Below are 14,433 nucleotides of genomic sequence, written 5' to 3'. Positions count from 1 at the left end.
GTAATCGGACACAATGGTTGGGCCTTCTATGCTGATGCTTTGTACACATCTTGGTGTATCAGTGTCTCTACAGTTTTTTTGGAATGGTAGTAGACAAGTTGTCACTTCTCATGCCATCTTGCTGGCATTAGTGATCTAAGTGTATTTGCAGTTTTAAAAGTTGTTGTGTTTCCAGTGCCAAACACCTGTAGCTGACAGAATACAGCTGCTGGGTGCAGGCCCTAGGATGAACTGCTTGGCTACATATCTGTTCAGAATTTCTGTATCAAAAAAACTAATTATTTAATAGAAAATCCATGTCTGTCTTAGCAAATTGGTTGAAGAAGATTATCTTGATGTCCTTTTTCTATTCTCTATCTAAAGGTATGTTGGAGGACATCGGACAAGTAAAATCATGAGAATTGTGGATAAAATTACAAAGTCAAAATACTTTCAGAAAGCAACAGAGACTGAGTTTATTAAGAAAAAAATTGAAGAGGTCTCCAATACTCCATTGCTGCTAACAGTTGAAGTACAAGAGTGCAGAGGAACACTAGTGATTAACATTCCACCTCCACCCACTGACAGACTATGGTAAGAGGAGCTCAGAGCAGAGCTGGGCAATGTTTCAGGTGTGCTATGTGAGGGGTTGCAGCTAAGAAAAAAAGTAAAGCCTGGCTCAAGTGTGTCGCCCTGATTTTTTAAGATTTCCTAAGCCTTCTGATGTTGACATTCTTGTAGTGAACTTTTTCACACACTTTCTGTAAATAACTCATTGTTTTGCATTCCTTTATGGAGGAGGAGAAAGCTGATGGACTGTTGGTTTGTCCGGTGTCATTGGAGAGGTGGCAGTGTCACCCTCCAGTCCAGTCACTTTTGGAAAACTATAAATGTTGGAGTCAGAAAATAAACTTCCCTTTTTTCTTCACCATGAGAATAGCGGTGTGCGCTTGTGTTCTTTTGTGTCCTGGAGCGACACAAGTGGGTTCTGGGCAAGGAGCAGTACAAATTGGTTGTAACTGAGGTAGGAACTAAGAGCTAATTGTTACAGGTTTAAGTACTTCTTTTGTTGGGGTGTCTGTAGTAAATCCTGCTCTGTGTTCTCTCCCCAGGTACGGCTTCCGAAGGCCTCCCTACCTGGAGTTAAAAGCGCGGCCAAAACTTGGTGAGAGAGAAGTGACTCTGGTTCATGTAACAGACTGGATAGCAAGGAAACTGGAACAGGAGTTCCAGGTGTGTTTCCTCTACATTCCCCTTTAACTGATGATAGTTTTGGGGTGTTTAATTTTCAAATGTCCTCTATTTCATTTATAACTAGTCATGTCCTTCACTGCTCCCAGCCAGCGGGATGGATGTTGAGGGCTCACCTGAAACTGACTGCTGGGATGGTCTCAAGACTGATGTGTAGATCTGGGAGGAAATTTGTTTTAGAGATGAAAATGACATTTCTCTGAGATAGGTACCATGGTAAAATTTGCTGTACTCAAATAAGTACATGATCCTACATGTTCTTAATGATAGGGGGTCAAACTGTTGCATAAAATTAAGAACAGATAAGGCACTACTTCCTCTTACTGCTTCCTTTAAAGTAATTTTAAAAAAATCATGTTGACCATAGTGCAAAAAGGAAGAAGCCCTCTCCAAATACATGTAGAATAAGAATAGTGACCAGCTAGATTCTGGACCTCAACCTATACAATCAACCAGAAATCAAAATTAGTTATTAAAAGTACATTTTGAAAGTATATGGATGGGTAAGAGCTGAGAAAGCAATTAGGAAAAGTTGGTGATGTTTCCTGTAGTGCCATTTTAATTAAATGAAATATGCAGAGATACTAATATTTCTGAATTCCATATACAATTGTAACACAACAAAATGGTTTCAATTAATGGGAACTGCACTGACTCAAATAATGCTGAGCTTGAGAACCTTTTCTCTGTAAATGTGTTGCATTTTTTGAACAAAAATTGAAAACTAAGGTTTCAAGTGACATATGAAATGTAACTTCATTTCATTGCATCTTTTTCCCAGAAAATCTTTGTCATGCCAAACATGGATGATGTCTATATTCCTTTAATGCACTCAGCCATGGATCCCCGCTCCTCCACGTGCCCTCCTCAAGATCTGAGCACAGAGGCCTCTGATCAACCATGACATGTGAAGACTCTTGCAGTTTACAGTATTATAAAAGTTACTCTCATGGTTTTATAAACTGTGCTGTAGTTCTTGTCCTTAACTTGTGCCACTCTCCCCCCTCCCAAGGACTGCCTTCCCCCGTTCCTGTGTGCTCACTTGCCTGGTTATTGTTCCCGTGTACTTCAGCTACATGAAGTTCCATTCCATTAAGCTGTTGATTTATTTTTGTACTGGCTGCCATCAGGATTTTAACTGGGAGGCTGAGGTGACCTGTTCTTTGTGGGGAGGGAGGAGGAACTCAAATGTAACAGATCAAGGAGCTTGTTTTCATGCTATGTTAATGTGCATTAAAGCATTGAAAAGTTGTTTGGCAGCAAAGGAACTGCGTGCCAAATGGAAAAAATCCTAAATAAGGAATGAATTTATAAAACTGGAAGAATATTTTTATTTCTCAGGCAGTTGGAGGTGTAGAATGAACTGTTTTATGTTCTTTCACTTCTGCAGTCAATAGCTTGTGTCAAGCAATCGAAATATGAAATGCTTTCAGGATAAAAGAATGTAAATTGGATGTATAGATAATATTGTGATTCAGTGTGCTGTATACACATTACTTTTTTCATACAGGACTTGTGCTTTTTTTTGGGAAGCAATTAGCCATAAAACACACAACTATCAGTGAAGGTGGGACTGTCAGATTTTTGTAAATGAGGAAAAAAAATTGGTGAAGCCATGAGACCAAACCATAGCAAGCCGCCTTATAGTGAGGTACAATCACCTTGGTTCCTGATTAATTCTGAATGTTTATAGACATGAGCACACACACCAAGTGTCAACACTGCACATCTCCAGAAGTAGTGACCTAACTGTGCATAGAGCCTCTTGCTGTGATGAAACACCCAGTTCTTTCTGACAGGAGTTTGTTGCTGTGAGTCTTTTCCATTGCACTGTGTTTACACCCAAGGCATGGCCCAGATCCTCAGTTACAGCCCCAGACATGACAGCACCTGCTGCTTCTGGAAGCAGCTGTGGCCGAGATTTTGACCCCCATGCATTGGTTCCTTGGACTTTATGGCATAGGAATTCAAGCATTGCAGTTGTTTGAGCTAATCATTATTAAAGACTCTTTCTGCTAATTAGTGGCCAAAACTAAAGGGGAAGGGGAAACTGCCTTTTACTTGTCAGGTGTAATGAATCAAGGCTAAATGTATGCAGTAAATTCAAGGTTTGAACACTACATATCCACTCCTTAATATTTTTCTGATACTCAGTGTTGCCAACTGTTCATGGATGTCAGAAAATGTTTTAGTTTACAAAGAAGGTGAGTTTTGGCTCTCCTTTTAGAACATGATTTTCTTTTTTTTTTTTCAAGTAATTTCTTAAGAAATTTTTTGTATGTTGTGTTGTCACATTTGATGTAAATCAAAATTTCCATGTATAACTTGATGATTTACCATCTCTAAATGAAGCTATTATATTGAAGGTTTTTTAAACAGCACCTTGCCTGAAACAAAAGCATTTAATATATTTAAAATTAATTCTATATTTGAACACCTATTTTGGTTACCTTTAATTGAAATATTAGTAGTTATATTTGTTACCTGAACTCCTCCTTGACCATTCCAGGCTGTGTATATTCTGGGGTTGCTGATTTTGTAGGCATTATTTGCCTTTCATGAAGTCTGCATGTCTTGTACGCAGGTCTTTTATATGAGTTAATTTCTATGTGCAATAACTAAAAGTCAAAGGACTAGATGCACTAATGTGTAAACAGATTTAGACTTATCACACAAGATTGTCATACTGCACTTCATAAACTGTGGGTAACTACAATCTGCTTGCTTTGTTTTATTAAATAAATTTATCCCATGTCAAACAATTCAGTAAATTTCATTTCTACAGCCATTTAGTGCAAGTTCTTTTAAAAACTTCATTAGAAAGGCAGCTTCCTAATGTGAGCATGCCCTGTGCTTTGCACTTTTATATACATGTGCCTGGTGGTTGTGGCATGACAATTTCAGGATTAACCAGTGCTGAGCTCTGAAAGGAAAAGCTAAATTTAATTTTACTGTCATGAAACTAAAGTTCACCACAGCCGCTAGTATTCATATAAGGAATATGCTTTAACATATTTGCATACCTGGTAAAACTGTGAAAGGATTACCAGCAGTTACAAAACAGAGCTGCCATGCATCCACTTCTGCCACCTTTAAGAGCCGCTGGCAGCTCCAAGATTCCTTACAGCCTGCCTAGACCCTGCCCTATTCCTGTGGTTACAGATCTTTTGTACTGACAGCAAATCCTGTACCCCCCCCTACTGACACGTATTAAAAAAAAGAAGTATCCCCTTAAGAAGCTGCAGCTGAGTCACGGCAGTTTTTTAAGGTGTTTTGCACCACGTGCAGAATGACCCCCAGCCCCGGATGCATTTCTCCTGCCTCCAAGCTACTTCACCCAACTGCTCTCCTCCTGCAACAGCTCGGTAAGAATCCCAGGACTTTTGTTCCTTTTTACAACTTAACCCTGAACTACTGAAGTAAAACCACAGCCATTGCCTCGGCGGGTTCAGTTGCACTGCACCGCGATAGTGACCCGGCTCTGCTTGGGCCCGGCCCCGCCCTCCGGCCGGAACGCGCTCCCCTTGCAGACTCCGCAGGCCCCGCGCCGCTGTGCCCCGCGAGGGTGACACGCACTCGCAAACAAATGTCACTTGCTTTTAAAAGCGCCGCCCGGGTCGGGCCGAGCAGCACCAGTTATGAACAAGCGCTTCGCTGTAGCACCGCTGCTTGGCCGGCGGCGCCAAGCGGGCACCGCCGGGTCAAAGGCAGTGCGGCACGCGCGGAAGAACCAGCCGGACACGCTCTGGGTGACACAAGTTTTATTTACCGCCGCTCCCGGCCGTCGGCCGCCGCACGGGCCCTGCAAAACACCGAGAGTAAAGGGGAGGTTATTGATGCACTACACCCCGGCCGCCCCGCAGGGTGGACGCAGCCGGGGCGCTCAGAAGTAGTTTTGCTTCACGTATGTCAGCAGTCTAACACGTGTCAAAAGACATCACCGCGGCCCGGCCCCACCGCCCGCCTGCCCCACTCCGCCCCTGCCGTCCCGCTCACCTCGCCGGCCATGCCGAAAAAAAGACCCAGAATTCGCCGCGCTCTTCTTTATACAGAGGCTAGCCACGCCCTCCTCGTCTTGACCAATAGAATTGGAATCCAGGGTCACGTGCTAATCTGGTTGCGCTTGCGCGCGAGGGTGGGCGGAGCCGCGTGAGGGCAGCGGGCGGGGCCGGGCGGCACAGGGAGGTCAGCCCGGGGGTGTGAGAGGGCGCGGTGGTTTCGTGTTGCCCCACACCGTGTGAGGCAGCTTTTTGCCTTTTCAGGAACAGTCGTACTCTTCTCTGTCTAGTTTGCTCTAGCGCTTTGTTGCTGTGAAGAAATAAGGCTCAGTATTAAAAATATTAAAAAATGAGGCCCCGGCAGAGTGGGTGCTGAGGTGGCTTCTAAGGGGCGCAGCTGGGAGCTGAGGGTGCTCACCGATACCCGGCTCCCCTCCTACCTCAGCCGGTTTTATTTTTTTTTTTTTAATCCCCTGTGAGGCCATGGGAGACACTAGTGTGATATAACTCCAGCTTGGATCTGGCACACTACAACATTTATGCAGCAACAGATAAATTCCTCCTCTAATGTAGCAGGGTGCTGCTGCCACGGCACACAGTGTGTTTAGGGGTTTGCTTGTTCTCACATAGCACAAATTATTAAAAGCCAAGGCCCCATAAAGAAACGTGTCGGAGAACTGGAATCACGGTGTGGTTTGTAGCTCCAGTATATTTTTATGTATCCAGACTTACAGGTCAGGTCGTCATTTGGACAAGGCTCTGAGGCACTGGGTGGGATTGCTGGGGTGTCCTGAGCAGGAGTTGAACTTGATGATCCTCAGTCCCTTCCAGGGCAGGATATTCTGTGATTCTGGGTGATTCTGTGATTCTGGTATTACATCTCCTGCCCACCATCAAAGGCAGCTCACTGTGGGAGCTCGTGTGTGCATACGGCATGCCCAGAACTCCGTGTGCCCTGCAGCTCCATTAGTGATATCACCATTAAAAAGCAAACAATGTGTACAAGGACAAAGTGGCTTTGTTATATAAATAGGTGGCGGAATGCTGGGCCTTTGCCAGGCACTCTAAATTTACTCTCTTCTGTTTGAAGCTTCTTCCATCTGGTTCAATAATTTTTGTGTTTATTTTTATCTGTTCAGAGAAGCCTGGACCAGTCTTTTGGTTCAAAGGAGCATGTTGAGCTTTTTTTTTTTTTTTTTTGTATTTATTGAAGGCCTTGCAAGGCCCAGAGTTAGTTAACTAAGTCTGTCAAAGGCAGGAGCTATGCCAAATACATTTGGCATGATCTGTTCTGAAAATACAAAATCAGTAGGAAAACAAGAATCACAGAGTCATCAAGGCTGGAATAGACCTTTAAGATCGTCAACTCCAACTGTCTACCCTGCACTGCCACAGTAGCCCCCAAACCATTAAATATCACTCAGTGGCAGATCCAGATGCCTCAAACACCTCCAGGTACGGTGACTTCATCACTTCCCTAGGGCAGCCCCTTCCAACGCCTGAGCTCCCAGTTATTCCGGGCAGGGTGGAGGGAGGCGACTGACTGGTGCTGCCTGGATTTAGGTATTTTTTAACCAAAACAAAGCAGCAGTAGCCAGCTGCCACCGCACCCCGCGGTTCCCCATGGGGCTGCCAGCCGAGCCCCGGAGCGGGCGGCGGGTCGGTCGGGGCTCACACGAACGGGGAGGCTCCGGCACCAACGCGAAGCCGCGGAACATCTCTGGCCGCTCCCGGGCCCCGGGTCGGCGGCTGCCCGGGCGGTCCCTGAGCGCGGTGCCCGGCGCGGCCCGTCCGCCCGCGGGTGACGTGCGTGTCCCGGCCGGGCGGTCCCTGAGCCCGCCCCGCCCGCCGCGGGGAGCGCCGGACGCGCCGCTCCGGAGGCAGCGCCGTGCGGGGGGAGCGGCCCCGCGGTGCAGCTATGGAGCCGCTCCGCCGTCTCCTCCTCAGCCTGGCCGCGCTGCTGCTGCTGCTGCTGCTCCCGCCGAGGCTCGCGGTAAGCCCGGGCCCGCTGGGCCGGAGAACGGCAGGGGCAGCCGGGGCACGGGGAGGGCCGCGGGAGGGGAGCTGGGGGGGCTCCCGCCGGGGTTAGCGAAGGCTTGCCGGGGGTGCCCGCAGTCCGGCGGTGCCCACAGAGCCAGCACACCTCCTGCCCACTGTCGCTAACGCCGTGTGCCCCTGTGTGCGCAGGCAGCCCTGAGGGGCTGCAGCCCCACAGGCTGTGCCAGCCCAACAGCCCTGTACCTGCAGCTGAGCCCCACCTGGCATGTAACCTGGACGTGTATCTCATAATCCTGGCAATGTGAAAATACAGTTTATTTCCCACGAGACAGTTGTCAAAAGTAGCACAGAAAAACTTTTGAAACAGTAGTACAAAGAAACTTTTGTAAACTGAAACTATGTAGATGTGTCGGGAACCAGTGAGACATACTAGAAAGTCTGCTCTGTCCCTTAATCAGTATGGGGGTTTGGTTTTTTTTTCTGGAAAAAAACCCTCACATTGTATTGACATATATTGATAACCAAATACATGTGACTGCCTACATACCTTCTATACTGTCTTGGCATTTTGATGATTCTGTTTCCAGAGCAAATGCTGCAATGTGCATTAACGTACATGTGGTTGGTTGGGATCCAAATCCACAGTTTTAAATTCAAAGGTGGAAGACAAAGTGCACGAGTCACTGCCCTACGAAACCTCTTAAGAAATAACCAGGTTGGTTATAAGTATTGCAATAGGTGGAGCAATAAAAGTGCATGGAGTAGGGAAACTGGTGCAAAGCAGATGGAATGCTGAGCAGATTATTTTTACAGAGGTAATAATTTTAAACAGTGTACTTTACAGTGGGTGCTGTCTGCTGTGTGTGTACTGAGATGGATAGCTAACTTCAAAAATTCACTTCTGAAAGGTGTGCTTGCTAGCAGGTTCTCCAGATCAGGAGACAATGAAAAGGCCATCTGGCATTTACTGTTTCCATTATAGTCACGTGTAGCACAAGAAAGCTTTAGGTTATGTTCTTTGATGGATTGTTCATTGTTACCTGAAAAAGCTGCTGTAATATATGGGGTTCTGGTTCAGGTTAAGCAAGCTGAAGGCTTTGTTTTTCACCTGCGATATAATAACTCCACTCCTCTTCTTTAGAAGTAAACACATTAGCAGTTAAGCTGGCAACATACTTCATCTTGTTACTTCATTAGGAAACTGGAAAAAATTAAATGCAGGCTGTCAACAAAAATTACTTTACAATCTTTATTGTAGAGTGCTAATGTGTTTGTCTTAGGCTGGACTGTAAGGCTGGACTGAGGTCTTTTCATGGTGCTCACAGGTTTGAGTTTCAGATTTTGCAAGGAAAATACTGATTTGCAACTCACTGAGTTTTAAAAACAGTCCTGAATAAAAACATTAAGAAATATTTTAAATACCTAAAATATTTTTGAAATAAACAGATTATTGCAAAATTTTATATAATTTTACTTGCATAATCACAAAAGACTGGACTCATGTCCTGGTAGAATTCAGCACATCTTTTCTCTAGATTTCCCTTTTCCCTTGGTTTCCCTGCTCTGCCATCTCACCTCAGATCAGTGGCTGAGTTCTCCATTTCTCTTCCTTTTCTTGGCTCTTACCCTGGTCTTTTTCCTCTGTGAGCTGTAGATCCTCACCATGACTTCCAAGTTGAAATCTATTCTGTAGTTCAGTTGCTTTTTAGAATTAGTTTTCATTCCTGTGAACTTAGTCCCAGTCATCTCACCTGTGAATAACCCATTTAACTGTGGAGGCTTATTTCAAACTACTTATGTCACTTGAATAATGAACTCCCATGAGAAAGACTGGAATACAATTTCTGTGTTGAGGTAACTTGAAAACCTGAGGTTGCCTAAAGATTTTGCAGATTGTTTTTTCTGTAGATTTCTTTTAAGAGTAGTGGTGGTGATCTGCTGTTTTGTAAATTCTTTGGCTGATAAATGTACTCTTTGTTACCTAATATCCCATCTCCAAATGTTTTTTTTTTTGAGTTTGTATAAATTCATACAAGGTCTTCCTTGCCTGACTGTTCTTTACAGACAGGAAAATGCTGTTTCTTGCTCTTTGGGTGACACAGTTTACAGCTCTTGGAACTGCCCTCCAATGAATGGGAGCATATTTAAAAGGTGCAATCTCAGATAGAACAATGAGAAATGCTGTAGAGCTGTCAGTAAATAAGAGTTGCCATCAATATTACCCAGTAACGATTTACAGCTCTCTTTAGAGTGAAAAATCCCTTGTTTTTATGAGCCCTGGGATGTTCCAAACTGTGTTTGTTTATGGAGTCAGTGCAACTGAAGAATACCAACCTCTCTGGGATTAAAGTGGCATTTGGAGCATGGGTCTGTCCCCTCCTGCAGCCGGTGGAATGGGTTTCAGTGCTGGGTTTCACTGTGTAGGCAGCACCTGACATGGAAAAACCCCAGCCTCAGCCAGGTGTTGTTTCTTCTGGTGTGTTCCTTATCTCAGCATGAGGTGTTTGGCCAGAGAGCTGATAGGTGTGAAAACCCATGTGAGACAGCAGAAGGTTTACAGAGGACATATTCAAGCACTGAGTTAATTAAAACTTTTTATTTGAGTTGCAGGTCTCCTTAGTTGCTCCAAAAAATAGTATAATAGGGTTTAGAGGATTTTGGTGGGGGAGGGAAATGTAAATTTGTCTTGCACACCTAAATTATCATGGGCAACTCTGTCCTGGAGTATAAATTCATGTGTTTATAACTGCTGTCATTTGGGTTGTTGGTGTTTTGTGGCTATTGAAATACATTTGGGTTTTACAAAGAGAATCAAATGTGACAGCTCAGCTGGAGAGACCCCTCCAAGGTGAGTCCAGGCAGGGAACAGTTGGAGTGGATCTCCTGTACTGCTCACTTTTTCCATTGCATGGAGGGGTGGGTGTATGAATGGATGTATGAATGAGAACTCACTGAACTGGGTTACAGCGTGATGAGAAATGCCTAACAAAGACATGTTAAAATTCAGTTTGAGATTAAAAGATCTACAGATTTGATTTCACTTTCTAAAGAAGATAAAACATATTTTTGTCAACTCTCTTTCTTATCTTAACTTCATTATTAGTTATACTGGAAAATTCCCCCCTGTAGTTTACTGAATTTTACAAAGACTTTCTTCATGGCCTGGTGTTATCATGCACAGGGAGTCTTAGCCTGTAGCCTGGCAGTGTAATGAGATAGCTGTCAAAACCAGGGTAATGATTCACAGGCTATCTGTGATGAATATGCCAAGTGCTTGCAGTGTGTGCTAATGTCTAAAAATATTTTGCTTTGCGTCCTTATTGGTTTACCAGCTGTGGTTCCAGTAGCATCAATTATGGTATAGGCCTTTTGTTGTTGTGAGGATAGTGTCTGGTGCTGTCAATGCTGAAGCTGGTTTTTAATAGTTTTTGAGTAAAATGGGAATGCACAGCCTGATGTTTATGAGGCTAAGTATGGAGTGAGGAATATCAGGTTTTTTTTCCTTGAGTGATAATTTGTATCTTGTCAACATTTTGGTTTGGTAAGCCAGGCATTATCAAAGACATTAGAGGGCTGTTATAGTTAGCAAACCATCCATCGTTTATCATCCATCAGCCCAACACATTAAGTTTTGTGCACATGTATTCCTACTTCAGACTCAGAAAAGAAAATTATTTCCCTGCTAAGACATGGCACGGTTTTCTTTACTCATGAGCACACAATTATCTCTATGAAATCAGTAACAGTTCTTGAAATCAGCACACACTGTCACCCATCCGGGGTCACTGGAAAGTGTTTTCCTGTTCTTTATTGGTTTATTTGAAGAAGCTCTTGTGGTATCACTCCCACAGCAAAATGTATTTCTGGTTTGCAGAGCTGTAACCTCAAGGAACTCAGTGGCCTGGTTTTCTATCTGCTTTTCCCACTGACTTCAGTGCAATTTGTGCCTTCCTGGTGACCTTCGTTTCAAAAATGGTGGTTTTAAGCAGATGAATTAATTCTTTGAATTATTATTAGAAAAAATGATTACCATGGGAATCTGTTTTCTTCTAAGACAATAAAACAAACTGAGGCATAGCTTTGCTAACCCTTAGAAAAATCTGAGCTATTGGGGTGAATGAAGATGTTATCACCCTTGACACTGAACTGCACCACACACACACCAGAACTTGTTCTACAGCTTTCACTGACCTTCACTTGACTGCCAGATCCTTCAGAATTGTTTTGAGTAATTTTGTTACTTGGATTTTAAAACATTTTATCTAAAGATATGGTAGATCTAGACTGAGGGGAAGATTCTTATGGGAGGCTTAACTAGTATATATAAAGTTAATTTCTTTTTCTATTAGATAGTATATTGCTATTCTAGCTTAAAAATGCTGGTTTCTGCCTAGTCACAAATTTTAGGGTGTTATGGATTATTACCAGTCAGCTTTAAAACTTTTGTCAAATTTGAATCAAATGAGAGGTTGAAATTTTGTCTTTTGAATTATTAAAATTAATTCTAAAGCAGTCCCCATGTAATTTCAAATTATTGTAAATCATTAACCTTATGTCATTGTTGATGTGGAAGATTGTTATGAGTACAGACTGTCAAGGCAGTAGAAGCTCTTATTGAATTCCAAAGAGGGTAGGTGTTAAAATAGATGTTGCAATTTCAGATGAAATGAAAGAAGGAACCAAACCAGGTTTTCCTTCCGTCTCATTTTCTTTGTTCACTAAATTAAGTTCTTTTTGCTTAGTTGCTTCATGTCCTGACATATTTTTCTTGGAGTCAGTTGATGTATCTTCCTAGAAATAGAATTGCAATATGAAATAAAAGTCTCTTAAGAATTTGCATTGCATCACAATAGTTGGGACCTCACCCTTTTAGGTAGGGAGGACAGGATCTGTGTTACCAGTTATTACAGAGTCTGTCTCAGGACTGAGATTATGGTGTCTTTTTGTGATGAAGAAAGCTCTTACATACTTCATCGAAAAATGAAAACAAGTGTGTCTCGTACATACAGATTTTTATAATTTTTGTCATTTTTCATTGCAGTGCTTATCCAAGGCTTTAATTAATCCATTAATCAATTAATTACAATGCTTTGCGTTCAAAATAAAATCTATTCAATATTTGCAACTTTGATACTTCAGTCTCTAGCCGCTGATAAAAGTCACGAATTAAACCAAGAGAAAGTATTTTTAATTTTTCAGTCTGGGTGAAACACAAGTAATTATTTAAATAATCTGTTCAATTTTCTATCACTTGATAAAATGTCAAAGAATAAAGCCTTGTTTCCATATTATTATACTAACTCCCTAGCCTTCTCCAAGTGATTACTGTAGATACTGAGCAAAATAAATGAGCAATATTGCATAGCAAAATCTACAGAGTCATTGGGTTTTTTTAAATTTAGGTCAAATGCTTCACCAGGGCCAGTGTGCTACTGAGCTGGGTAATGTCAACTGCATGATATCATGTGCTTTGAAAATTATGAGTGAATGGCTGATTTTAATAATGGCATTTTATGTATTTCATCTGTGTTCAAATAGAAATTTAGAAGTAAGGGAAGAACTAATGAAATCTGCCATATATTCAGTCTTTCCCCCAAAGGAGATGTTATCTTCAACACACAGGGTTGCAGTGACCACATCAATGTGACTTTGATAGCTGAATATAAGAAAGCCCTTCAGAAGAAGTGAAACTTAAACACAGACCTGAGCTGGTGGGGGGAAGGGGTTTCAGGGAGAACATCAGAAAAGCTGTGTATTTTACAGGGAAATGATGCATGCATGTGGCAGGATCTCCTTGTCACAGGAATCCCAGGACTGCAGTGCTGGTTTCTCTCCCAGGGAGAAGAACCGGGCCCAGAGCAGGTGGGTTCCCTGGCTGGAGACACCTGGTGGCTCTTCCAGGTGCTGTTCCCATGGTGCCTGTGAATGCCACAAGTCCTTCCCACCCCAGAAAAGTTCCTATATCCCTGTTAACCATGCCCCAAGTCCTTCCCACCCCAGGAAAGTTCACATCTATCTCCCTGTTAACCATGCCAGACACCATGGAATGACAGCTGGAAGTGGTGCTTCTCTCCTCCCATGCCAAGGGTCCTACACTGAAAAGCTTAGAAAAAGCTGTTGGGATTTCATGATCTTGGTGATATCTGAGAACTGTCTAGAACTGTCTAGGCAACAGTCAGGTGTTCATTTGGTTTTCCACTGAAACTTGCAGGAGCACTTCTTCAGCTACGGTTTTCTTTCTCTGTTGTTCAGCTTGTGACTGGAGGGAAGTACAGAAATGTTTTCCTGCTCTGAGTGCAGTGTGCAGAGGAACCCTTTGCATGTTTGCACTTTCTGTTTGGTCCCAAGTCCTAGGAGCCTGCTAAAACACCAACATTCTGGAAGATAATACTGGTTACTGATGTTTTGATCAGAGTTTCAGAGCTCACATTTGATTCCTTAATTTCTGTATCCTTGATGCCCCAATAAATAAATATTCAAATGTTAAATATGAAAGTGTTAAATCTATAATCTACAACAAGTAATGTTCTATACACTGTGTATTCCTGATATGTGATACCCAGCCCAACCATACTCATAGTGGTTATTTTACAGGCAAATGGTTCGTGAAAATGTTACATGTATTTATTTCTTAATCAGAAGACAGGAAGAGAACATGGTTTATGAAGAATATACTGATTCTATAAGATAAGATAAAAGATAAGACTTGTACAGAGAATAAGAAGTAGCCTAGAAAAACAATCTTACCCTGTATATGCAGACAATGTTGTGGATTTGCTGTATGTTGTATTTTAGTTGCAACTGGGTGTCAAATTCCCACCTGCAATTTAAAGGAACTCGAATAATTTTCATTTCCTGTCTTTAACAGTTGTATTTTCTTGCTCAATTTACTGTTTCACTCTAGGTGCAGTTTCACTGTGTTTACTAAATCGAGCCTCACAATCAGATGGTTTTCAGCCCTGAAGGGTTGTGATAGTGGAGCGTGGGCTGTGTCTTCCCCCCCTCACTGCAGAATCAGTGATTCTGGCTTGTTAAATGCTGGTTTAAGGAAGACTGGACTAATGGTGATTAATCAACTGCACCATCCTAAGTGTAGTTTTGTGTACAAAAATACCTAGGGGACAAAATTTTCATTAATTACTTTGATACAGTGACTACAATAGTTTAACAAAAGTAATAATACAGATGACTGAGATCTCCTAACTTT

At 42.7% G+C, this 14,433-nt stretch overlaps 2 protein-coding genes and 2 non-coding genes across 4 annotated transcripts in view; 2 read left to right on the top strand and 2 right to left on the bottom strand.

Annotated features, from left to right (window-relative positions):
• Positions 1-2,193, top strand: part of TEX2 (testis expressed 2) — a 44,386-nt gene extending 42,193 nt beyond the window's left edge. Inside the window, 3 exon segments of the mRNA XM_030962046.1 lie at positions 364-573; positions 1,092-1,212; positions 2,012-2,193. Coding sequence (XP_030817906.1) covers positions 364-573; positions 1,092-1,212; positions 2,012-2,134 — 454 coding nt within the window. The 3' untranslated portion in view covers positions 2,135-2,193.
• A 2,621-nt stretch (positions 2,194-4,814) lies between these two features.
• On the bottom strand, positions 4,815-4,944 carry LOC115911433. The gene has a single exon (XR_004061269.1). It is a non-coding gene; the product is annotated as a small nucleolar RNA SNORA76 (small nucleolar RNA).
• A 167-nt stretch (positions 4,945-5,111) lies between these two features.
• Positions 5,112-5,174, bottom strand: LOC115911431. Its single transcript, XR_004061267.1, has one exon. It is a non-coding gene; the product is annotated as a small nucleolar RNA SNORD104 (small nucleolar RNA).
• Positions 5,175-7,082: 1,908 nt separating this feature from the next.
• ERN1 (endoplasmic reticulum to nucleus signaling 1) overlaps positions 7,083-14,433 on the top strand; it is a 32,326-nt gene continuing 24,975 nt past the window's right edge. The window contains 1 exon segment of the mRNA XM_030962195.1: positions 7,083-7,221. Within this exon segment, the coding sequence (XP_030818055.1) occupies positions 7,147-7,221 (75 nt within the window). The 5' untranslated portion in view covers positions 7,083-7,146.

Source organism: Camarhynchus parvulus, chromosome 18 (genome assembly GCF_901933205.1).
Source record: "Camarhynchus parvulus chromosome 18, STF_HiC, whole genome shotgun sequence".
Classification (NCBI taxonomy): Eukaryota; Metazoa; Chordata; class Aves; order Passeriformes; family Thraupidae; genus Camarhynchus; species Camarhynchus parvulus.
This window is presented reverse-complemented; position numbering and strand designations above follow the sequence as displayed.